General features: G+C 44.9%; 1 protein-coding gene across 2 annotated transcripts in view; it reads left to right on the plus strand.

Moving 5' to 3' along the window:
* rerea (arginine-glutamic acid dipeptide (RE) repeats a) overlaps positions 1-27,080 on the plus strand; it is a 132,272-nt gene that overhangs the window by 37,795 nt on the left and 67,397 nt on the right. For both annotated transcript variants that reach the window (XM_082518710.1, XM_082518711.1), the window contains exon 3: positions 21,628-22,138. In XM_082518710.1, the coding sequence (XP_082374836.1) occupies positions 21,772-22,138 (367 nt within the window). In that variant the 5' untranslated portion in view covers positions 21,628-21,771. The remainder of the gene's footprint in view (positions 1-21,627; positions 22,139-27,080) is intronic.

Here is a 27,080-nt window from a genome sequence, read left to right on the forward strand (position 1 = left end):
ATCTTGAGTCTTGCTATCCACAAGCGTATAGTTAACCATATTTAGTTGAGTAATTTCCTTGAGTTACTTTGTTGGGAGATTGAAAAGGATTGTTTTATTGCTTCCTCCCCTCTCTCAAACCGCTCCAGGCAAAGTCTGTGCTTTAATTAGTCGAGCAAGACCCTGTTTTCCCTTTGGATTCCCCCAACTTGTAAAGTGTTCTCTTCAGAATCTATGAAAGCTAAAAGGGGCAATGAATGATTTGAAGTCAGCCTTCTTTTGGGTTCGCCTGCCAGCTCAGAAAGGGGAGGGGCTTTCAGCACTCGCCTCAGTATGAGGAACAGTAACTTGAAGCAGCAGTCACACAGAGCCTTTGTTCTTTATGGATATAGTACGTGTGGTGGAGACAGTCACTGCTTTAAAGCCCCCATCTGGAAGAGCACTGTTCGAATATCTAATACAAGAATAAAGGCTCCTTTAGATAATACCTGCCTAAGAATGGTAAAATAGTTACAAAGATCAAGCTAGCACATCCATTTTGCCTCCTTTTATTATGTGCTGGGAGCGGGGGAAGTTAGCTTGTTACACAGTAGAGATTTAGTCATGTGTTAAAGTCGAGCCTCTGAAGCACACCCCCACCAGCACCAGCACCACCACAGCCTTACCCTCTTCCTGGTGTACAAGTATTGTTTTCTTCTCTAAATCCCTTTCCCCCCCCCCCTCCTTCAACTCGTCTGCTCATCCCTGGTGAATGTATTAAATGAAGTTACTAGATATGAGTGCTTAAGAGGCCAAGGCCTCTGAGGCTTGCCAACTATCTCACAGGCTTGGCTCAGTCATCCATGTCACTTTTTTCTGTTGTTTCAGCTACTGGCTGACTTATTTGTGTTGCTGAGCACTTTCTCCCCCTCTTCTGTCTGTCTCTCTGTCTCCCCTGCTCTCCGTTTGCTGCCTGAGTGGCTTGTTTTTGTTTTGTTTTTTTCTTCTCCTCCAGCACAGAGAAATCAGGCTAAAGCAAACAGTTTGTGTCAGCCACAGCTTTTGTCAAGTATTCATTTTTAATGAGGGTAAGTGGCTACAGAGTCCTATAAACCATAAATGGAGTAGACAGACCGGGGAGGGGCATGTGGGTCTTTGATTCAGTGGCAGTCTTTTTGTTCAGTAACACTTGTACTAATTGTGTTTGATGTGGTTGAGGGAAAACGTATTTCAAAATGATAGCTTGTGTTTGGTTTAATGTGCTGTTTTGTGTGTGTGTGTGTGTGTGTGTGTGTGTGTGTGTGTGTGTGTGTGTGTGTGTGTGTGTGTGTGTGCGTGCGTGCGTGCGTGCGTGCGTGCGTGCGTGCGTGCGTGCGTGCGTGCGTGCGTGCGTGCGTGCGTGCGTGCGTGCGTGCGTGTGTCATCATCCACCTTTTCTGGTTTTCTTAACTTCTACTGAAATTCTTCTCCTCTGATATTCTTTATGAAGGGAGTGTTATAGGAAAGTGCCATTTTCCCCCCTTTTTAAAGCGGCTCTGTTAAATTTCATTGCCTCCAAATTCAAAAACAGAGACCAACCTGATTTTGCTCTGTCGGGATCGAAGGCGCTATAGCTGTAGAGAGGGGCGCTCGGGGAAAAGGTATTGTGATGGGCCGTTTGAATGCTGAACAGAATTGAATAGACACAGTCAGCTTCCCAGATACATGCTTAGGCCTGTAGAATGTGGAGTGCTTTGCTTGTAACTGCACCGGTTGTCTCCTTTCATTATCGGTTAATGGTGCCCAACTTGACAGAGCCATGTGATAAACAGAGGAGCTGTGAAATCCTGGAGGTGGAGTTCTCGTCCGCCTGATAATGGGATCTCATCTGCCGGGGAGGGGAGCCTGCCCGGGCCAGCCAATCCAGCTTTGCTTCGCACTGCCTTCAGAGTGGATTCGCTGCACTCGCCCTTCACTGCCGTCTTGGGCCCAACTTAAGCCTTGCGCTGTGCTGGGAATGGTGGCATTTTGAGTCACTAGACTGAAAAATCTTTTACGCTTTGATTTTGTGATAGAAACCGAGGGAGACGTGCGTTTCCATCTCCCCATCCATCCTTCTGGACCCTCTGAGTGTTTGTGCGTCTCGGGGAAAGGAGGGGAGACTGTGTGTAAATATCATAAACACTGATCCTGTGAAATGTATACATACTGTGATGAGGGAGGAGCTGTGGCTGCTCATGGTATTGGGTTTCTAAGTGGTGTGGGGGCGGGGGGTCAGGACAGTTGCCTCAGGAGCTGGAAAAGGTTTTTACCAGCACTCTGTTACACAGCAGAGCCCACCACCACACCGCTGCCATTGAAATGAAGACGACCAACGTGGTTTGTAGCACAATGAAGAGCCCCCTGCACACCACCCCTCAACTCAATTTCTATCAATCCTCACTGCCTGTCTCTCCTGCTGCCCATGTTTGTGCCAAAAAAACTAGCCCAATGCACTATTTGCTTTAGTTAATTGGATTTTTTTTTTTTTTTACAGTGATCCAATATCATGTTTAAGACAATGAAAATGTGTCAAGCTACTCACTGGGTGAAATGAAAATTATCCTATTAATTTACAAGGTAACACAGTCCATCTTTGTGTCACTGCTCTTCCCAGGTGTGTTAGTGTGCCGTCAGGTTTTAATGGCAGCATTTAGATTTAAATAAAAAAAAAAGGGGGGGGGACTAAATAGTGTTGTGCGTTTTTTTTTTTTGTTTTTTTTACCGTGAAATTCAACAAAATGAGCGCGGGGACCTTGGAAAAATGTACAGGTTTACCGTTAGAAAAATAAAAAATAAAAATAAAAAAGACCCCCCCCTGCAAAAAAACGAACTATGGCTAATGGACTAGTCACATTATCATCCCTGCTTGTTTCTGCCTTTTTAACGGGTGGGGTGACTAATTAATTCATTATCCAAAAATGCAAATGAGCTCCTACAAACCCGAGCGGCATCCACTCACGTCTCTCTGGTGTATATTCTGGAGGGGTGGGGAGGGGGTGCACGTACTAATGTTTTCAGATAGAAATCAGCGACCTGCACCGTAAGGATGGCGTTACATGTAGTTATTTATATATTTGTGTCACCGTTTAGAAAAGGAACGTGTCAGTGCCGCGTGGCGCGGGAAATGTGGGCTATTAAGCAATTATTTACAAAGGCAGCGCTACTGCACGCTCTCATTGTGTCGCTTTAGTGTTTCAGTCACATTCCCCATAAGCGTTGTCATTGATCGCTTGGTGGTGATGATGATGATGATGATGATGAAGGTCGTGTCGGGCTACTTTGGCCGCCTTGCACCTCGCTTCCTGATGCGCGCGCACGCACACGCATCGGTGTCCCCACGGCGCTGGCATCAATCAGCAGCCCCCAATGGCGTCCCCCAACCACCCACCAACCCACCCCATCTTTGTCCATGACGATTATTTGAATCCAGTCCATGTTTTTGTTTCGCTCGGATTTTTTTTTCCGCCTTTTTTTTGAGTGTGGTCGGCGTAATTCTCCTTCACTAGTGTCTGGATAAAGAAAGACTAGGTCAGCCATGTGGATGCGTCTGTTGAACAGCTGAAGAGGGGGAGGAGGAGGGGAGGAAGAGAAGAGGAGGAAGGGGGGAGGTTTACAGACTCGGAGGGAGCGTGGAGTGTGTGCATAGGAGGAGAGAGAGAGAGAAAGGGGGAGAGAGCGTGCGCGTGGTGTGTGTGTGTGCGAAACGGAGAGAGAGAGAGAGAGCAAGATCGTGGTGTGTGTGCGTGTGTGTGTGTGTGGAAAAAGGAAGCGGAGCCTGTTAACGGCGAACTCGCTGGTTTCCTACCCCTCGAAACAAGCGCTATGTTACTTTGCTTGTGGACACTGTCATCGACAGCAACAACAACACGGCCAAAGGGAATAGGAGCAGTTTCGAGGGGGGACTCGCTAGCGCTGTAGTGCCTTTGATCGGGCTCATTCCGGACGTGAGCAGCCTATCAGTAAAGTGAAACCGTCTTTTGTTGAAGCAAGTGCTCGCCTGAGTCCCTCCGTGCGGGTGGCGTTTTCTTCTTTCAGTGGGGGGATACAAAAAAAGAAGAAGAAAAAGTGTCCGTGTTCGCCTCGTTTTTGTCCCGGGTCTTGGATTAAGTCCAGCTGGCTTGCCTTTTTAAGTTCGGTGGGTCATCCTGGGCAAGGATCGCGTTTTGAACTTGTTTGCAGCAGTCTGTGGGACTCCCAAAGAATCAGCAGACTGGCGGGTGAGTAGTTGAATACAAAAAAAAAAAAAAGATTGTAGGAGAGTTGTGGTTGGAGGGGGGGGGGGGGGGGGGGGCAGACTGGGAGCTGTGTGTGTGTATGTGTGTGATAAAGACACTGGATTTGGGCACTAGCAAGGCGAAAAGCCGGGTGGCACACGCACAGTTTGAGTCTGAAATGCCCTTATTTTTGTTTATACCCAGAGGAGGAAGTGTGACCCCCACTCAACTGTTTTTGAGCTGCAAAGTTGTATCTCCTGTGGACTGTAGCAGACCCCCACAACACAACCTCCGTGACCCTGCGGGCACTCTAACAGTAGTTTCAGCAGCTAATGGGGGTTTTTTTTAAGTGTGAAAAATGAAGTAAACAGAAACTGGGCTTGCAATGCAGTTTTTGCTGCCAGGGAAGGAAACATCAGACATGTGGAAGTTCCTCGTGCTCAAGCATTTTAGCAATCAATTAACTTTGAGGAACAACTAAAAAAAAAAAGAAAGACCAAAAACAAAAGTTGCATTTTTACAGGAGAAATGTCAAAATGAGTCTCAGTGAGTTGGTCGTACATACATTCTGACTAGTGGGATTTCCCCTAGTGTAACATTATAGGCTCGACTGTTGGATTTTCACTCTTTGTCATGTCATAAATTGGTAATCCAGCTGTAATAATGGAGGCTAAGTGGAGCGTTTTGTTTTTTTAAAAGATGGGGGAGTTTACTGTCTGTGAGAACGGCCTTGCCAGTTGCAAACTATGGAAGGACCCACCAAATTAACTTGATTCCCCCCCCCCCTTCAGCACCCCAGAGGCTGTGAACTCTGGCTGGAGCACATGCAGCTCTCACTGTGGGGGTGGAGGTGGGGGAGGCTCTGGGGTTGAAAAGAGCAAGAGGGGGGGGGGGGGTGGCTGGTGGGATGTGTGTGTGTGTGTTTGTGTGTATGTTCAGGAGGTGGCAGCTTAGGATTTTAAAGCAGACTACAGTTATTTGTCTGAAAGGCAGCTTATCCACTGTTTTCGAGTTATGGCAGAGGGAGGGGGGGGGGGGGGGTTTACTTAAACCGCTGTAAATTGGTCGTAGTAAGTCTGGGTGTCAGAGGCTGAATCCACTGGGTACTTGGGCACATAAGCACAAACACAGATTCAAATCAAGGAGGGGTGGGGGGGAGTGAAGCGGTGATTGCCTTCATTCTGCGCTGTGTAAAAACAGTCCCTTCCTGGAATCCTTCTGCTGGATTTTTGCGCTGAACTACCACATAAACTCAGAGTTGCATTGCTAATTGCGAGGAGTTAATCTCTACCACACCAAGCTTCCTGTGCCTGTTTTTTCTTTTTGGTCACCTTGGTAGCTAGGAAGTGACCTCTACCTTAATGATTCAGATGCGATTAATTTGCTTGAGTGGGACGACAGCGTATTTGTGATTAATGTATGGCACAACTGCTTTAAAAAATCATGTGAGTGAGAATATGGGGCACTGAATCAGGCACAAGGTGCAGGTGTGGTTAAAAATTTAACAGCGTGTCTTGTTCCTAGTGTTCCTTTAACTTGTAAATCTCAGCTTGCCAGTCTGTTAGTTTCCCGTGTTTGACTCGATTTGTGATTTTGATCATTTGATTTTGTTTATGACCGGTCCTACTGCCACTCTGTTGATGATTTTGAGTTGATTTCACTACTTTTAAGCTTAACTGCACCACTAAAACAGGCCAGAAATATTATCCTGAGCTTTTTTAAAAACGTAAACCAATGCCATTCATTAAGATGGCCCACCATATGTATTATTTTATTATTTCAGCAGGGTTGGGTTTAGTCCTTTATGCCACTAATGGGCCCATTTCTAACTTATATACGTCTGCATACCATGCAATCACAGTCTCAGCCTGCACTCTCATGTGGGAAAACTTGCATAGTTGGCCTTTGTGAACACATTTTAAAGCGGCGTCCTCTTCACTTCCCCAGAGGTTAGGATATCCATTTAGTTTCACTACTTGTGGACGGAGCGAAAGAGGAAGTGGTCAGACCTCTTAATGGAGTTGTACACAGGAGCCTGAGTTGTTCTGCAGTGTGGGATTTGTATGGAAAGAGAGCGCCGAGCATTTCACAGCACTCAGGCTGTTATCAGATGAGAGTATAGCAACCTAAATCTTAATTATGTACACACCGCCTTACTGCTGTCGGTATCATTTCAATCTTGTCTATTTGCAGTGCTTTATACTAGTGTTTGTGGGAAATGAAATCTGATGTGGAATTTGATCCGAGTCCGCAGACTGTGTTGTTTGATTCATGTAAACCAGGGGAAGCAGGTAGCGGCGTGAGTCACCGCCGCCGCCACCCCCACTACCCCACCGCACTTTACAAACACAAGTCCTCACTGCTGACAAGGTACAGAGAGCTAGTAAACATTCAGCTCACATACGGGCGCGTGTATGAGTGTCACCTCTGAGGAATCTGAGGGGCGATATCCAGATCAAAGAGGCTGTTTCTGACCATGCAGAGAGAGAGATGCTTCATAGAGTGAGGCTGTAACGGCTGTCTGGTTGCTCAGAGGCGGCTGAATGTTTGACAGGGCATTGGAAAAATGTTATTTAATCTGCTCGCATGATGGCCCTCAGTGGGATTGCACCACGCTGTGTCCCTGCCCCCTTTTTTTTTTCTCCCTCTTCGGTGTCAGGATGATGGCAGTTGCTGGCTGCTAGAATTTAAAAAAAGAAAGGGAAAAAAAACCACACACTTTTGAGGTTGCTGTATGTTGTTTTTTAGCATTATGATGTAACGCATGAAGAATTAGAGAAAGGCGAGTTGTAATTGATGCAGTGTTGGCGGGCCTATCATTTTCTCTCTAATGAGAAAGTCTGCTGGGGTCTTGATATGTTTTCCATTCGGGTAATAGCCTGAATGACTCAACTGTATTCCTTTGTAATTACAAAGAAAACGATTCAGTTGTTATTATAATAGGTTGCATGAATGAAAACACATGTGGCCTTTGACTCCCTGAAAAACAAACTGTTGTGAGATGCTTATCGCTTAAACATAGGTAAATTACATCTCCGTTTTTTTCTGAATGTGGGCTCAACTGTGTATATCTTAGGCCACATTAAAGGCATTTCTTGCAGTTACTCTCCCACTTTTGACCTCGACAATACAGAACAGCAAGCACAGGCTTGTTAAAGAAAAGCCAGGTGGAAAATCAATGAAAGTCCTAGCTTTTCCTACCATTTCCACCACCCCCACTGCACAGAAGCAGACTGGAGGTTTTGAGGAGCGATGATAAATCTCTCCAGGACTTGTGGAGTTTTTTAGACAGGTTTCATTTCTAAATGGATCGAGCTTGCTTCACCACTTCGCAACCTATTGTCCTTGCAGATAGCGGTGTACTGGTGACTCATTAGAATACATTAGCCGCGGATTGACACAGTGCACATGAAACAGTGGTACTGGAACTGCTAAGGAGGCAGTACCCTCTGGTGGGTGACTACTGAAATGGAGAGCAAATAAGGACTGGAGAGGTGCTTTGATTGTTCATAGAAAATTCCTTTTAATTTGTTGTGTGCACAGAGGAAAAGCCGATATCTTTAATTAACAAAAACCTCAGGAGCCAGCGATGAGTGAGAAATTGGGATAATTGAAAATAGGCCCTATCTCCTTTCCTTCCACCCTCCCTCCTCCAGCTCTATGTCTGTACATCCTTAAAGCAGCTGAGCCCATCAGAGGGCACTTTTCGCACATGTTAAGTGGGGGGACATCTGGCCTTGTTAATTCAGTGCATGGCCATAAAGTGGAATGGCGGTCCCCACAGGGCTGCCTGCTCTGAACACAGTCAGATGGAGCCTGTGCGTCCTCTCTATTTCCCTCGTCCTCCCTGTTGACTGTCCCTTTGACACCAGCTCGGACACTACCACAAGAACATCTCCGCAATCTTGATATGAGCTTTAATCACCGCTGATGTCTGAAGGAGATAAAGCGACAGCCGCACAAATCTTTGCATGACAGAATACTAAATTACAGCACGCCTGGGCTTTATTGACCAATCCCTGTTCTTATTTACTTCAGAACGTAATACCGTGTAACATTGTTTTAGGCACCTACCCCCAGATAGCTACTCTATATTTATTTTTTAGATGAGATGTTTTGCATTAGTAGCATGTATTCATAAAATCCATGTGCTATTGCCACCTGATGTCCCCGCATCCTCTGGATTAGTAGCAGCTAATCAAATGACACCAGTGGGGATGCGTTAATGCTGTGCATTCATATCCTATTTTAGTGAGTAAACATTAAATGTGTTTAAATGTATCACGGCTTTATTTATGCATAAATCTGCTATTAAGTCTGAATTATACATTAGCCAATGAATAATGCATCAGTGCCATTCCTTAATGATTACTTGCCAGGCAGCGAATGGTAATATTTGCTGATAAATTTGCCCATTGATCTTGCTCGTGTTTAACCAAGCTTGTAGAGATGATGTTTACTCCATTTTATGTTGAGGATGCAATCAAAAGGAGGCTAATTTATGTGTGTGTGTTGCTGTCTTTTTCTAAGGAGATGTCTTTTAAAAATGACAAGAGAGCCCTAAGAAGTTTACGTAAAATGTACACAGTCTTAATTCTCTGAGCACTAAATGTTCGTTTATTCTTGTTTCCTCTCACATCTGAGTACGGTGTGTTTGCATACTGTTCAGGGTTACTCTGAGGATGTCTTGTTTATTCTTAAACCTCCACAGATCAATGTCCAATTCCGTCTTTTGTCTTTGTTGGCTTGTAGCCATTACATGATGCTCCGTTCTTGTTTTAAGTACGAGTCTAGACTATGTTTGTTGCACTGGTAATTCAGTCCGTACTTGGTAGTGGTTCTCTATTGATACCGTGTCTTTTTATTGGCGCTGGTCTTAACAGCCGCACCGAGCCAGATTATTGGCACATTATCCTCATAATGCTCCGAGTCTAGCATTGCCTAAGCCTTCAAGCCTTGCAGCACAGGCTGTTACTGTGCAGATATATTGCTTGTCCACACAATGAGAAAATATTGACTTGTTGTCACTCACTCATTTGATTAGTTGTGTGGGTGATTCTGCTTTTCATTTGTCACCGTGGCAACGTAAATGGGGGGGCGCACAGCAACAGACTCTTTTCTTTTTTCCTGTCCTGTAAATGAAGCGCTGGAGCATTGCAGACTATCACATCTGGAAAAACTCTGAGCAGGAATGAATGTCTTTATCACTCACAGTGTATCATTGGCACTTGTCAGCTCAGCTAATATCCACAAAAAGCCCAACATTTGACAGCTTTTCTCAGAGCCGAGTGTGCAGCTGTGTGGGAGTGATGTACTCCAGAAATCTCACTTTGATTTTGCAGCTCAGCCGAAGGAGAATTATCTGTATATTCGCGGCGTTGGCGAGTAACTTAATTTTCTTTTGTCTGTAAAAGGAGCCAGCTTTATGCAGGCGGCTGTTGTGTGCGTGTGTATAAGCCAGGTCATAACAGGAACACCTTACATTTAATCCAACAGGATTCATCAGTGGCCTTGTTCTTACAAAAATAATGAGCTAGACAGTGAGGGCTGCCCCAGGCTGCGTGTAAGGAGATGATCTCCCTGAACCAGCAAATCATTCTCTCTTTTTTTAAAAGACAGGCTAATGACTATTCTTGATGTCTGTCAGTGATTTAAGTTAACTAGCGTTAATTCACAGAAAGATCTAAAGGGCACGATTGTCGGGCTGAGTCGAGGCAGCCAGTGAGAGGCTTTTGCTTGGGCGGGGGTAGTGTAATTGTTTTTGCTGGCCACAATTCTCTCTGGAAGGGATGACTGCACAACTCAGATATGTAAACAAGAAGAAACTGAAAGGCAATATGCTGATACCTTGTCTGTTTTCTCTTGATCAACCTAGCTTTTGAAATGAAATTTCTAAGCTCTACCCAAACGCTCATAGGATTCCACTTGGCAGTAATGGTTGTTTCACAAACCTGCATCTGCTCAACTGAGCATTTCAAACATGTAAATCGCATGTGGAAAATGGAGATCTGGAGGAAATCATTAACTGTGACAGTGCACAATAAAACAAAGAGAGGCCGAGTTAAAGACAGCAGATGCTCAAAGGGTTTGATTCTGCTTATTGGAGCATGACACTTTTAGTGCGGCAGAGAATCTCATTGCGTTTGTCAGAGACAATGATACTTGTCTTGCCAGTGCCCTGCCAGTCATCTGTTCTCCAGAGGCTTTCACTGTATTCATTAAATGCTTATGCTTTTATCCAAACTCGCATTTCTTCGTATGCTCACACCTGCTGTCATTTTTGCTCACAAAATCAGGCTGCTTGTTTTCCAGCAGAAGACAGCTTGTAATGTTTATCAGACTGTAGATGCGTAGACTTCGACTAAATCTGTCCTGAACATCCATGTTTTTAGGCTTCCAAACTTTGTTAGGGAAGGGGGAGTGGGGATTGGGCGTTAAGTGTTGCTCTGCCTGATATTGTAATCACAGCCAAATTATGCACAGTAAGAATAATGACTGTGCTGTGATTTTTAATATATGTGTAAAGTGATCACATAAAGAAAAGTCTCAGCTTGTATACTCAAGCTCTTATACATGTCTGCATCTTAAAAACAAAAGCAGAGAATATCCAAATCCAAAAATTGGAAACAATGCAAGCCCAATAAATACATTGTTGAATACACCGCTACAGCCATAACATTTTGAAAAGGCAAACTGAGCATTTTTTGAGCATGTGGGATTTTAATTGTTCTACTTTATTTTTAAAATTTCTATGTAAAGCTACTTGAATTCTTTCCCCTATAAATATGACTTTTGCCAACATCCCCTGTACTCTTAATAAGGCTGATTTTTACATTTCAGTATATGTCAGTAAAGACATGGTTTGATCATTGTTAGACTAGTTTCCGGGTTTTTCCAAGTGTGCCTGCATAGGCAGAGACCACGCTCACCAGCTTTTAATGCACACCCAGTCATTTGTTCTGTAAGCAAACCAGAAATCGACAGAAACCAGAAAAGACAGAAACTGCTTCAAGCGCTTCGAGGGTTACTGTTAGCTGACTTTTAAGCGTAAAGCCAACTAACAGTAACCCTAAAGAGTTAAATGGCATCTATTGTTTGAAGTAATGCGACAGTGCAGTCAGTTACATTTTAAAATGAAAATTTCTGACATTTAAATGGGAACTAATTTTCAGTCTTCAGTCTAGTCTTAAATGAAAATTACCCAGCAGCCCACTGCACTCGTGGTGTCACAGCTTTACGATCTAGTATAAAGAGGGAATAGACAAACAACTCATTATAACAGAGCATGTATACCGCTTTAGCTAACGTCATTAAGGACTTCTTCTTGAAACAAGGAATTCACGCAACACAGCCACTGGGATGGTGCAGTATTATTGGGAAACTACAGGCTACTGCAGACTAACAGGTTTTATGTATTTATCCAGGTGATTTAAGTGGGTATGTGCTTATTGTGGTTGCTGTTAAAAGTTAACACCCAAGGGTCATCCCACTTTGCAGTTACTTGAAAATAAAGTAAATTTAACAAGCTCATCGGTTTTTGTATGTGGGTGTACTGGAGATGATTAGCTACCTTTATCTTATAAAGGGGGAAAAAATAGATTCATGTAATAACACAAACCAGATTTTTTTCATTGTTAATATCACTGATTTGGCTCTCCTACGTTTATCTCTTGAGTGCATGTTTTATAAATAGCAAAGCAGTGGAATGCTGCCTTGATAAAGTCTGATAAAGTTGAACTTAAGACCCATCAGGAAACAGTCCAGTTTGCAAACACACAGCTTTTTGGGGTTAGTGTTTGTGTCAGCACAGGGGCAAGACTGGACATCTGTCTCCCAGTGATCTATAACGCCCACAATCCCTCCCACAGACTGTCGGCTTTGCCACTCGGGCCCTACACCGACCAGTTGCTGTAGTATGCCCAGCCACCCACAACAGTGGCTGATCTCGCAAGTATAACAAACAGCAGGCTAACAAAGAGGATAGAAAGCAATAGGACACACAGCAACAGAAGACCTTAAGAGCCCCATGCCATCATAACTCCACTTCAAAATGGAGGCCTTTGTTCTGAGATTGTTAGAGAGGACATCATAGCAAGGTAGCAGCACATCTTTTCATCCTCAAACACACACTCACTCCCACTCACTCACAGCCTGCTGTCGGTGAAGGAGATCCTCTTCCTGATAGGGCTTCAGAGAAAGGTATTCCTCTGGGACTGTTGTTGAGGGATTTCTACAATTCTGCCGTGCACTGATTAAAGGAACACTTGTAGATAATCCTTTTAAAAATAGGTCTTTGTTGTGGCAGTGGAGGAGTGAGTGAGAGTGCGAGGGGCAGAAAAAAAGGCCTAGATTTGGATTTTTAAATGGTTATATCACCTTGGTATCTGCCACTCTGCTAAGATAAATATTTAATGACAGGGTGGCTGAAATAGAGCTGTTACAGACTGCTGGTGAGAAATTGAGCTTCTATTTAGAGCCCATACTGTTCCATAAAGTCATGCCATTGGTAGACAGCCCAAGGTTATTAGTGTGGTATGAGAGTAGTGTGTGTTTGTGGTGCGCCTGTGGGCTGATGAAGAGTTCTCACTCTTTTCTTGCTGCAGTGATATGAAGGAGAGAAATGCACTCGGTCTGCTATTGAACATTCACTCATGAATCCTTGATGGATTACATGTGTGTGTGCACGTGTGTGAGAAACGTCATTGTTGTGGCAGCAGCGCCGCAATCTTTAATGCACAACAGGAACGCTGTCCAGGTGCACCACACTTGAACTACTTCCAAAACAGAAACAGCTGCATGTTTTGCCCTTTACTGCCTCAGATTTGCTCTGTTTCATTTCACATGATCTCTGCCCTGTGGGTTCTTGTTCGATGTCATTCACGTCATGCAAAATTGATTGCAAAGGTTTGCATCGGTGCCGAATGCAATGAAGTTATTGCAGTGTAAAGACAGATTTCCCAGCATCGATTCTCCTGACTTTACACTTTAAATCTCTTGTGAAAAAGAACCTTTCAATTGACATCAGTCTTGGCTTTAGAGGTTTGGCCAGGATTATGAAGTGAAGCCTCTATTAGGACTTGAATGTTACTGCACAGCTCATTTAAACACTGATCTACGCTCTGCTTGATTCATCCTGTTTACTCATTACGTGATAGCTGTGGTGAAAGCAATTACTTTGAGCTTTCAAGTACCTTGCTTTTGGTCACACTGCGGCTCTTATTCATTTCACTGGCGTTCCCAAGGCCCCGAGGCTTCCAATCAGCCCAGTGAGTGGCGTGCACTAACATCTTGCCTCTCTACATAGGAAATAGGTGGGTAAACACAGCAGAGTCCTTGAAGCACTTCCCATTGCTGCTATTGGATTACCAGCTGCCTTTCCGGGCCTCATATGCACAGATGAGCGCCAAGATCAATGGAGCTCTTAGTGCGGCGCTAATTCGATCAGGACTGGCTTTGCCACTGCTGATCAGAGATTTTTTTTTAACTTAAAACAAAAACGTAATCAAGTCGAGCCCATGTCCGATAGCCCCATATTTTCAGCTCCTCCAACTCCCGTAGACATCAATCAGGAGGCGTTTCATATTCATTATTGAATTGTTGGGTTGGCTTGCTGAGAGAGAGGTGTAGAGATGGAAGCAGTGAACTGCTGTGTAAAGCGATCCGGCCGGTTTTCGCTGAGTGTAGCAGGAATACTGCCTTTTCTCCAACAGAGCAACTGGGATCATAAATAAGCTAAGAGCATGTTTTTAGAGGGATGAGGCATCTCCCGCGTTGACAGTGAGCAGAGAGAAAGGGTTGAAGGGCATATTGACCCTCTTGTTGTGGAAAGCAAAAAGCAGACTCTTACTTGCCTCCCCTCCCTCCTCCCCACCCTGTTCCCCATTAATTATTGTTTGATGCTAACAAAGGAGGGAGGGGGGCACGTTATGAAACATAATTATTCATTGCAGCATTTCCCCTCGACGAGCCTTATTCCCCCCTCCCCTCGTGCTCAGTGAAGAAGCTGCCAGGGCTGTCAATTGAGTACAGCAGGCAAAGATGTCCCCTCAGCCTTTTAAGGAGGGGACAGCAGGGAGCAGGGTGAAGGACGCTATTTGCCCCAGTGATATATGAGGAGAGACAGCAATATATGTAAGGAGCTGCTGAAAGAAAGATAGAAGGTCAAGGCACATTACACTCCAACCATTAAACTGTCTGAGCACATAGTCTGACCCGAACTGCAAATACAGTTGCTCGGGAGCAGCAGCAGCAATTTTTTGTTTATATATCTACGTGGTGCGTGTCAATGGCCTACACATTTCAGATTGACACGTGTGTATACACACAGATGAATGCAGCACTGTAGTGAAAATGCTCTCAGTGGCTTTTTATAAGCTCGCAGATGCAGTGGGAAGCTATTTTAACAAGCGTGTAGCTGCACAAACCTGCCCTCCCTAGATTTTCACCAAAGCGACGGCAATGGCAGACGTGTTTAAGACCGTTTTCCTATGCATGAACAGAGCATATGCTGTATTTAAACAGAATGCAAGCATGGGATTAGGTAACAATTGTGTCTCATAGCACTGGGGTAATTTAGTGCAGTGCACATTATTATTTCTTCCCCTGGTATTATTTTATTGAATATTAAGAAGGCAAGCTGTTCTTAAATTTTATGCTCTTGGCACAGGCAGGTAGTGTTTTTAATGTCATCAATGGCCCGGCGACAAGAGGAGAAGTCTGCAAGGCTGCCATGGTCAAAGCCTAACATTAACATTCCTGGAATATTTGAGGATTATTCGCATCAACTCACACACACACAGCCAGCTCTGTTCACCTTTGGTTTAGAGGAAAGAAAGGGGAAAAAAATAGCGGGACCATAGCCTGCCTGAGATTTCTGGTGTTGGCTGGTATTTTTAATGCGTCATCGTTGTTGCACTGTGGAGGATGCCATGCGTAATCCAATGTATTGCAATTGTTATGTATTGGGATGTGGGGCTGAAAAATATTCAGCTTGTGTTGGCTGGAGGCATAGCACACTATCAGTTGGGGATCAAGTCTTCATTTCACACATGAACAGGCAGAGTTAATCTCTGGATCACTACTGTACACCGACTAATGCCTAGCTTCTATTCTTAAATTTTCCCAGAGGCCCATTGTTCCAGGCCCCTGCTGTTAATAATCTTGGAAAATAGTTGCCTTCTGTAGCTGATGCCTTAATTTAGGGGAAGACCTGAGCATTTGCTTGTGTTCCAAGTAGTAAACCATGCAGGTCTGACTCCTCCATGCTCTTTAAAATTAATTGTGTGTATTTGTAGGCTACCTGTGTGTGGCAGGGTGCACTAAAATGCCACTACTGCAAGAGGCCCAGTCGCAGCCACTGCATGTTTTATGAGCTGTCCTCAGAGGATATGAGAGCTCTGAGCTCAGATCCTACTTGTTCCAGCACTGTTTTCATCACTCCTAGCCACTTCCCCCCCACTCATGCCTTTTTTTCTCCTTTTTTTTGGATGAGGGAGACTCATCCAAAAGAAGGCAATGTTAACAACACTGCCCCATCTGTGGGTTTAGTTTAAAAAAGTGTGGTTAGCTCTGTGGAGGCTTCACAGATTCATCATTCATATTATTCTCATGCACAGTACAGAGGGTGCTTTCCCCTCCGCCTAAGATCACTGGCTTGCATGACTGAGATGGTGGATGACAAGGTTGAATGCCACACTGAATATTGTACCCCCCGTCGACTGCTTTCTAAATCTTTTTCTTAAACAAACACATTTCTAACCTAGGAAGCCTTCCTGACGGTGCGTATTTGCGGCGCTTATACGTCGACTGGCTGCATGAGTTATGGCTTTGGCTCCGAGGAAGCTCAAATTAGCATGTAGGATGCAAACAAAAGCGAGTTCTATTTTTAAAGAGATGAATGCTGCGTTTTATTTGGTTTGTAATGGCAATCAGTCAAGTGTTGGTGTTGCGGCGGCAGTTGGTGGTTGGAGGAGAGGTGTTTGCATATAAAATAATAGCCCTGCCTAATTAGAGGTAATACCATCCTGTGGTATCTCGAGGTGGAGGTGTTTTTTTTGGCTCCGATCATTATAAGACACTGAAAGGAAGGATTGTCCTCCACTACCCCACCCCCCATCCTCAGCCATCTGCTCCAGGATGGAGCAGTTTGCCACCACACAGCTAAATAATTTAGGCGGAAAAATGGTTTTGTGTACTGACCTAATGGCTTTGTTTTGGGGAGCTATTCTTTAAGACATCCTTCAGTGCCCCCCCTTTGGCCTGTGCTGTCAGTTTGAAACCTCAGAGCTGTCTTATCTGTCACTCTTATCTATTTATGTTAGTTTTTCCTCAGTGTTGGCACGTCACTCTGTGTGGCATAATGATTAGAGTAGCTGGAGGATGTAGGGCAGCCGTATGAATACATTTCCTCCCCTCTCACGCTCATTTAGACTACCAGTTGGAGTTGAACTGATGGATAGGATCGTTAAGCTGATGGGCAGATTTCGGGAGGAAGAGTGGGGATATTTGATTCCTGAATATCAGAGGAAGTGCTACATGATTGAGTGCACAAATATTAAAATTTTGAGAGTCCTTTCAGCAGTTCACAGAATCTCTGTTTATTTATTTATTTCGTTTTTTGCTTTCCCAGTAATTCTTTTTACTGTATACATCTGTTTGATAAACTCATGTAACTCATTTTCCCCTCTGCTAGAGCTCTGTTCTGTTTTACAGAGATAAATGTTTGAAGAAACACACATTTTCCACTACAAACATTCTGAAATGTGTCCCTAGTGTGTATTTATACCTTGCTGACCCCATCTTTACCTTGGGCATAATTTCTATTAGGGCACACCCCCCCCCCCCCAAATTTGTGGGTCCTTCACCTGAGGTAAGAGGCAGTAGAAATGTTTTTGAATGTGGCATTTTTATTCACAGTAAGAAAGCTGCTCGCACGACAGTAGAGAAACTCAATTAGGAGCCACGTTCACCCGAGCGCTTTCTGCTGCCACATACCTCACATTCCCCTCCTCGTGTTATCACTGACACATTGGGAGAGTCTTTTACAGTCCCGCTCACGATTACATTTCTCAAGAGCGCTTCATTTAAAAGAAATTGGAAGGGTTACACCGGACAACCTTGGCATTTCCCTCAGGAGCCGTGTCAAAGCATGATGCTTCATGAAGCAGTCAGCTCCAGCCAGACAAACGTGTCTGACTGAGAGGTACTATGTCTTCAAGTAGCCGGTATAAGGCTGCAAAATGAAGCCCCCGCTCACAGACCCTGCAGATAATGGACATCTCGGATTGTGGAGCGGCCCCCTCTGAGCTATTTGGAGCCCTCACGGAGAGCTCACAAACAGGGACTAGAGGGGGATTTAGCCTTCTTTTAGAGATGGAGTAGAGGCTTAGACCCTGTGGAGCACACAGTACGATTCTTATGTCTGTGGTTGAAAGTGCCTTTGAGTTGTTGGACAGAAAATGTACTTTATTGGTATTTTGCCTTTGAAAGCTATTGTTAGCCCAGAGAGATCTTGAAAATTGTCTTGTTTAATCTTTTTAGGCATTCCGAGTTTATTGAACACATCGTCATTGTGCATGAGAATCATTTCTTGTGCAGCAGTGCTTTGCTTCTCAAGAGTGTCTCCAGGCAGGTTTTAAATGTTGATGTTGGAAAGCCCCAAGCTGTCTATCTCTCTCTGTTTTATTTTTTTAGCATGGCTTTTACCTACTAAACTAACCCCGGATGCCGTCTAAAAATAGAGGCTTTGTGAGCGCAGCTTTAGCGGGGGGAGGAAAAAAAGATGTGGTTACTCATCAGTGAATTGAAAAACAAGTAGAGCAGACAAGTGTCTTTGCCCTGCCAATGTGAACTAAAACAGAGAGGGCCTCAGAGAATACAGCAAGCCATGATTGCACCAGGTAAGACAAAGCAGGCAGGGTGCAGAGTCCACAGTGAATCCCTTATGAAGCGGCCTGCCCCTCGCCTCCAGCTGAGCCTTTCATTGTGATGTTGTTTCTAGGGGGGCTTGGATGGCAGTTTAGATTAGATCGCACTCAGTAATGGATTGGAGCTGATGAAAACCTGCTGCAGCCCAACATCGCCATGGCTAGGATCCCTGCACTATTCAGGATCTGGCTGCTTTATTTGGATCAATTTGAGTTACCCTCATTGTTAATAACCCTGTGTATATTCATGCTAACATTGTTCTCCTCTAATCTGTATTCATGCGAGTATTTCATTCAATCCCTTCGCAAAGCCGGCCCTTAATCCTTGCCAATCACATTTTGCTACTTCATAATTCTCCAATTGAATATGCCATGAATGACTTTTCAGTCCCTCTCCCAAAACTGACTCTATTACTATGTTGGTATTATTGTTCATAGATTCTTTTTCTCTCTCCGTTTTTTACATTTAAATGTAGAAATTCATGTTTTCTCCATTTACTTTATATGGAAGACAATCAATTACTTAAATTTAGTAGGATTTAAAAAAAAGAAATCCTACAGCTGTATATGCCGTATAGGAGCTCAAGAAGAACATGCTAATTTACTTGTTTTGTTGGGTTTTTTTCCCTTTAAACAGGTTCTGATTAAAACTACAGTGATGAGCATGGATTTGGGTAATGTGGGTTTGTTGGGAATAAATAAAACATGGCTTTTTAACAAAAAAAAAAAAGGCTGTTCAAGGAGACCAAGAACTGGGGGGGAAAGCTATGTTTAGTAACAGAAACCTGCTGTGTGGCCATTGTGGGGATGATGTGTTAATCGAGCCACAAACTGTGTGGTTTTTCAGGCCAGAGGTCTCATTTAAACAGGCACGGAAAAGAGTAATGTATTTGAGCGGGGCGCCTCTGGCTCCTAGCCCTTGACTCCATTGCAGTAATGTAAATGGTGGATTAGGTGCCGTTAGCTGGGACCCCCCACCCGCCCCTCCCAAACCCTACCACTGCCCCCCCTCCTTCTCTTTTCCATTAAGACAGCTGGTATCTTTCAAAGGGTCCTGGCCCAGTGATTGATGTGTAATAGCTCCAAACCTCACCTGCCCCCTCACAGCCTTATTCATCGGCCAGGCGGTCAGCACTGCTTTCTGCTAAGCAGTCTGTTTCTCTGCTAGCGGGTGTAGAGCCAGCTCGCTCCTCACTTTCTCATTCTTTTCCCTCTCAGCCATCAATACATTATGACTTCTCATTGTCGCAGCATTACTGCTTTAAGCTGACTAACTGCTTTTTACTCACTCAATTTACTCAACTTCAATTATCTGCATCAAACTAAGCAATCGGTGAGCTACAAAATGACCACAGAGAATTGAATATGTTGTTAATCGGTGCGTTTCAACACATTTAAACATGTCATAGTGAGTCTGTGTGAAGACAAAAGTACACATGTGCACACACACAGACACACACACACATATATATATACATATATATATGTGTGTGTGTGTGTATATGGGAGTTTTTTTCCCCTTTAAGAGTTAATTAGTATAATTATGTTAACATAAGCAAGGTAATTGGAGATAAAGAATTTGAGGCAGTTCTGTGGAGTGTATCCAGATGTAAACTAATAGCACCTAGATGTTAAAGGTACTAACTAGGCTTAGAACTGCCTCCGACTTCAAAGGAGAACGGGTCAGTCCTCCATTTGCAACAGTTTAGTCTCCTTGCTGGTTTCAGTGGAAGAGGCTTATGTTACTGATTAGAGGAGAGACGAGGTTCTTAGCTCATACGCCAATTCTGGCAGCCCTCAGGATTAGAGCTGTGCTATCAAATACTACCTTCATTAATGTTTTCGTGTACCTCACACCTCCAAAACACGCTGCCGGATATAGACACAGGAGAAAAGGTGTGTGTGTGTGTGTGATCTGTATTTTGACACACCATCTCGGGTATGTTACATTGGCTGTGTGTCCTTGCATGCACATGCCCGTTGGAACTCTTCAGAGCCCTCGTGTCTTCTGCGTCTGCTAATGTGTGCGCCAGCAGCCCAGTGGTCGCTGTGGTAACTCATCATTAGGTGATTAATGGGGCTGTGACGAGGCTGCAGTTTAATCAGGCCCGGTGTTTGTGTTGAAGCCGACGACAAGAGCAGCTGCCCTGTCAGTTGGTGTCTGCTCGCGAGATGACAGCACCCGCTGCTGAGGACTGCCGTTGTCAAATGTTCTTCATTGTTGTAAGTGTGTGTGTGTGTGTGTGTGTGTGTGTGTGTGTGTGTGTGTGTGTGTGTGTGTGTGCGCCAAAAGCCTTTCTTTCACCTTTTGCTTTGCTTCTATTCTTCACCTCACGTTCTTTCTGGCTCTGTCAATAAGCACTCGTCCACTTCCAGATATGCTTTATAAATTCTAACTCAAAGCCTTCGTTGCTTCACCTGCCTGAATCTGTATCCCTCCCTCATTTTTCACTCTTCGGCTTCCATCCGGTCATCATGACCATGGTATAGCGAGTGCTGATTGCCTGGTCTGATCCCTCTGGGGGCTGTAATAACTATTTCTAGTTAATTTGTTGCGGTGGGGGGTAGTAGAGGGGGGGCAAACACTGGCTTTAAATGAGTAGCCTCCTTCCTTTGTAGGCGCTGTGTGCAGAGGCTGTGTGGTGCAGAGAGCGTGCTGCTTCAGCTTTGCACACTTTGCTGTTTATGGAGGATTTTTTTATTATGACGTGGGGAAAGTGGTGGCTGGACAAAGATAGCTGCAAGTGGCTGAGGACCAGGCATGGCGAATGAGTGACTCTGCCTCGATCCTCTGCCTTTTCTTACCCAGTGGATTGCTGTATCCTTCCCTCCAGAGCTGTCGCTTCACATTAACGCAGCGGTGACTGTCAGCCAGGGCAGAGGGCTGGGGTGAGGGAGGAGTCCAGTAAGCCAGCAGAATTGAGCCTGGTGTCAACAGAAACGGTCTGCAGAGAAGCCAGCCTGTTAACTCTGTCATTGAGCTTTATGCTGCAGCTTTCCCGTGGCCTTATAAACTACAAACAGCAACTTCTGCCAAAAGAAAAAAAAAAGAACCCTCATAGCATATTATCTCAGAGGAATTCTGTTGGCTGGCAGCAGCTTCTTTACTACCTTATTCAGTTATGACTTCCCTTTAGCTCATTGTGTTACAAATACTCTAGCCGCGGCGCTTGTCTTCCTGTTGTTCTCTTTTACCCTTTAATAAATCTGTTTTAGCACCTTTCTGAAAGCGTGGAAATATGTTAGAGCAGGAAGCTCGAAGGTTTTGTTCTTTCATAAAGCTGCTCTGTGCTCTCCGGAGCATACTTGGCTGTGGAGGAGAATGCCAGCAATTACTGTGATGCTGAGAAGAGTCGGCAGAGCAGCCTAATCTCCAAGAACTAATGTTGCGTTTCTTACCCCCAAAAAAGGTGTCATCCAGTATTGAACAACACTTTTAATGTTGTTTGTATTTTGTAAAAATGGTGGTTATTGATCCGAGTTAATTGCGCTTCTTCTTTTCTCCACAGCTTTTCTGAAACACTGGGGTTGTTGGAGTGGCCAAATTTTCCCTGGATTTGACTGGTAAATTCAGAAGACTGAAGCCCAGGCTCACAGTCTACCTTTCACGGAGGCCCAGCCGTGAGAGGACTGAGGAAGGCACGTGGCGGATCATGACGGCCGATAAAGAAAAGGAACGGGAGAAAGAGCGGGACAGGGACAGAGACAGGGACCGGGACAAAAGAGAGGCCGGCAAGTCCCGCCGGCAGGATGGGGACCGGGGCGACCGTGAAAGCGAAAGCTCTCGGCCCCGACGCAGCTGTACGCTGGAGGGCGGGGCCAAGAACTATGCAGAGAGCGAGCACAGCGATGACGAGGACAACGACAACGGGAGCACCGGCGGAGGCAGCGGCACGGCCGAGGAGGCTGGCAAGAAGGGCAAAAAGAAGATGCCTAAGAAGAAATCACGCTACGAGCGCACAGAGAACGGCGAAATCACATCCTTCATTACAGAAGATGATGTTGTTTACAGACCCGGAGGTAAGTCCCAGGAACCCTTAATCTAGTTGTGTGAGCCGGTGGGCTGCATTCATCAGCTTGGCTACTAAATGATTAAACTTTCCCAGGTCATAAGCCCACATTTTCGAAAGCATACTTCACTGGATTTGTCAGATGCTGTTTGCAAACACACCATTAAAATTTGGCTCTTCTTCCCTGAATCAAGAAGTGAGAAAAGCGAGAAAGCAGTGGTGGTTAAGCAAGCTCAAGTGTGAATGAACAAAAGGACCCCTCTGTGATGCCCATAAATGTCCTGAACAATTCAGTTTAATATTCGTTATGCAGCATCACTTTACATTTTACAACAGTAACCTCATGGCGTTGTCAGTGTTACAGTTCCCTTTGAGCATGCACAGTTGGAGATCATGCTCTAATACAAAAGCATCCTCTGTTAGAGCCAGTGCCCCATCATGACGGGTTTTAGGAAAGCCTGTGCATGTTTTTGCATAGCTTAGCTTCAGCGTCACTTGCACTTTTTAACATAAGCCACTTTCTTTAGACTAAGTTTATTTTAGGCATAGGGGAAAAACTGACATTGATTTATCAGTGATTGATTCTTGTCACCTCTGCTGCCATAAGCTGCTGAGGAATCGCAGATTCTCCAAAGTTGCAGTTCTCCAGCAGCAGAAGTACTCCTTCAGGCTAGAGGCCAATGCATCATACAATCAATTCCAAGTTGACCCACTCTGAGCTTTGTCTTGAGCTTAGTCAATAAAGCAAAGTGGTGCTTCAATAGATGATACGATAGAGACAGCCATGATAATGATTTCATTCCAGCGCTGTCTGACTCACTGAAAATATGCTATCTCCTCTGGGGCCAAAAGGTACTCTACTTTCTGGGAGAGGATTTTTTTTCCCGAGCTACGGCGGTATGTCTTGAATATGTCGAATAAACGAGGATAAAAAGAGAAGCGACCTTTTTCGTGGCTGTAAACACAGCCCATCTTTTACTTGCTGTTTAAATTAGTTGTATTAGAGGCGGAAATGTCAGCACTGAGTGACGGAAAGAAGCCAGGCTAACTAGCTGTGTCTTTTACACCGCTCACTGTTATCTTGCCTTGCACCTAAATCATTGCCTTCATGCTTTTATATTTCTCTGGGAGCTTGCAAAAGGTCAAGTACTGAGGGAGGGGAGTGGCCCACTCTGCTCGGGTATTTAATGGGAAGATGTAAGAAGTTACAGCGACTGTGTTAGGCTGTCTTCTTCAACAGTCTACCCAAACCACACGTCCAGAATCATCCTCAGGCCTCCTTTTATTCTATTTCATCTACTAAACAGATGAATTCCAGTAGGTGCAGTGAAACAGCCAGACCTGCGCTTTCAGCCTAGCTGCGTAATCCGGTCAGCTAAATTATCTCTGCGCTGGTATCAGTGGAAGTCCTCAAGCAAGCAGTCACACTGAATCAAGCCTTGTTGTTGCTCACACTATTTCTGTCTCTATCACTCTGCGGAGGTCTCCACTGAAGCCTTTTTTACTTGGCATTTCATGTTTAATAGAGAGAGCACCGACGCTGGGTCTCATAGTCGACCATGCGAGGTAGGGGGCGGGCTGGGGGAAAGGGGTGAGAAAACAAAAACAGAAGCAGTCAGTTATATCAATGAAACATTCAAAAGGCATATAAACAGAGTCGACCGTCTCAGTGGATTAGCTCCTCCGAATATTTATATTTCCACAACCGAGCGAACAGCACGGACAGGGTCTGGTTGATGTGGAATATTTACGTTTCCTGTCCTCTCCTTCTATTAGTTTGACATTTGTGGAGTGGCCTGAATGTCACAGCCTCCTCGCGTCATGTAGACTGAAGCTGTTAAGATTGGTTTAGATTAGGAATGAGCCACGATAGGGTAGTGACGGCCCCAGCGTCGGTACACTCGTTTGTAATTTACCTCCTGTTGTCAACATGGAAGATCCTCCACCTCAGCAGCCGACTTCCTGCTGTCTCCTCTGCTTATTGTTCAAGTGACAAGTCGTGTTTGTGCACGCGCGTGTGTGCTCGCTTGTGCGTGTGTGTGTGAGAGTGCTTGTTTCCTACAGCTTGGTCATTGGTAGCAGCCTTCTTGCAATCAGATTTGATGTGTGCAGCTTAGGCAGGCACAAAGCCTGCAATGGATTATGCTTTACTAAATGTTAAATCCCTTTATAGCCGGCTAGTGACACACAATATGTAAAACTGACCACCCTCCAAGAGGGATTTACGCCACCCCAGATGTGGGGAGGGGAAGAATGTGATGGAGAACAGCGCAGAAAGCGAAAGAAATCGTGAACCAAAATGCCGTTTTGATTGCTTTTGTCACAGGGGAGATTTAGAAACATACAGGCCTGTGTTATCACATAAAAAAGAACAGTTAAGCTAGTATTGAAACCATCTCCCTACTCCTGGTCCTCAGCCACCCTCCAATCTCTCTGCTTAGCCTTTCTATCCCTTGAAGATGGGTTCAGGCAGCTTAGCGCACATCGATTGGATGGGGAAGTGCAATCGGCCAGTAGGTGGGCCTGCAGCTAACTCTAGCTTTGCTGCTGTTGTAAAAGGAATGGAGGAGTTTGCCTGGTGGTGTCCAGGGGACTGTGTCCCGGGCCATTTGTATGATCGGCTGCTGGGGTGAACAGCTAGCTCGAGCAGACATGCCAAATCGATCTGTACCCTGTGGCTGAGCTCGCACCACTTCCCCGGGCCCAGCCAGACACCTCCAAAGCCTGTTCTCTACATTCATCCACATCCCCACCCTAGATTATAGATCCTCTCTCTAGAGATTATACACACTGCTGTGGTGGATCAATAGAAGACACCCTAGAAGCATAGAAACAGTGCGCACACATACATAGAATGCTGATAACCAGCATTTGTGTACTGAAAAACATACATACACACCCTGTCACATAAAAAGGCATACTTTTAACAGTTGGAAACATGGTTCCTATCTCTGGCAGACACACACCATACAGTGGAGCTAATGGAAACCATCCCCCCTCCTCCTTCTCCCTCACTGTATGTCACACAACATGGCTACTGCAGCAGAAACACTTGATTCATTTTAGTCATTTTTTTTCTTGGCAAGTGTAGATTTGTGTAGAAGGTGAATCATATATGCAGAAAGATTGAGGCTAGACTGAGAAACACACTGTGTGTGTTGAAGGATTTGTTGATGTGGGCAACTGGCACTCCTTGCTGCAGTCACCACAGAACCCTGGGGTCGTATGCTTACATGTGTGTTTGTGAGTCTTGCTGTATCTCTGTAACGCACAAATACAACCAACAGTTGTTCAAACTTTAGAACAACTGTTGGTTGTCCCACAAACTTGCCATGTTCTTTATGTTTATAAGGGCTTCAGCTATCCTTTTCAAATATACACTCATTACCATCAACCTGTTTTAGCTTTGATTGTGCAAAGTTACTATCCAAAATAGAACTACCCACACTGATCATTACATGTCTAAATTGTTGTCAGTATGAATCTTATTGGGAAACCAGGAAGTTGTGAATCTGTGAATGTTGGACTAGTTTTTTAGAGCCAAGACAGCCAGTGTAGTACAGAAAAGGCAGCACAACCCATCCGCTACCACAGCTAGCTGTCGATCAGTTTGCAGTTTCCATTCAAGCTAACATAGGGGACAAGCCCTTGGAGTCATTTCATATTGAAACATAGCAGTGTGAATCTGTAGCCTGTCGTTAACTGAACAGATCTATTTTTAAAAGGGCCCTCTCCGCTCTCCCATCTCTCCCCACGCTAGAGACTCTGGGAAAAGGGCTTTTTAGTGAAATCCAACCACCTGCCGACTGCTAAATGAGAAAGCGTGGGCTAGCCGAGAGGGAAAGGAGAGGGGTGGGGGGGGTGGTGGTGTTGTCAAAGAGCTTCTGTTCTCCCCTAGGAGCTCAGTCAGCTGTAGGCCTGCCCTATTGTAGAGAGCTGATGGTATCGCTTGCCAGGTATTTCCCACTGCTTTTCCAGTGAGAAGAAGGGAGACTTGTTGGGCTGGTTGTTGAGACGAGAGGAAGGAAAGTTGGGGAAGAATCAAGTGTCTGTTTACCTTCAGGGCTCGACTGCCTGTTGCGCACCCCGCTGAGACTAGCCCAGCAGGAAGTGGCCTTGGTCATCAGCTGGTCTTGCTCAAGAGAGCTGCGGTGAATCACTAGTTGCACCACTCTTATCTTTCTTCTATCTATATTTCATCTCACACCTCTGTACTTTCAGTATTTCATGTTGTGTGTTTAATTTTAAGATCAGTAGGTTCAAAGAATATTGTTGGGGGTGGGGTTGTTGCTGTCGTTGTTGCTAGCTTTGCTAAAGCCGCACACATCTTCATTGCCCGTTTGAGCCGAGCACCACTTCTGACAACGCAGGTGCGTCCTGCCTCTTGGTTATCACTCACCACCTGCAAGCACGGCTTAAACAAACAGTCCCTTTTTGATTTAATAAGCCCGTCTTGCTTCCTAAAATATGCACCCCCCCCTTCCTCCCCTTACCACTGTTTACAAAACACTGGCATACATGGCTGTGTTCACAATGTGACCTTTCCATTGTTGCTGGCTCATAAAAGAAATCCAAGCAGATATTATCTAAGAACTCCACCTCCTACCCACCCCCACCTCCCCTCCTCTGCTGGAATGCTGCAGCAAATTAAACAGCATTTTATTTGCTTGATACGGAGAAGAGAATAGGACATGCCTCCTTTGCTGAGGCTAGGTGTGTTTTAGATTAGACATGCTTGGCAGCCATGAGAGAATGGCTGACTGAACAATGAAGTACAGCTGAGAAAAAAAAAGACTGAGTATGTGTTTGTGTGTGTTGTGAGGTTGTAACAGTGAAAATTCAGCCGCTTGAACTCAGCAGGTACAGTTTAAACGGAGAAACAGCCGCCACCAGGATCAGGTTTCGGTGAACTGCACTCTGTTACTTCTTGATTATCTCCCTTTGTCGAAGTA

The sequence above is a fragment of the Aulonocara stuartgranti genome, assembly GCF_965226115.1.
Source record: "Aulonocara stuartgranti genome assembly, chromosome: 20".
In the NCBI taxonomy this organism is placed as follows: domain Eukaryota; kingdom Metazoa; phylum Chordata; class Actinopteri; order Cichliformes; family Cichlidae; genus Aulonocara; species Aulonocara stuartgranti.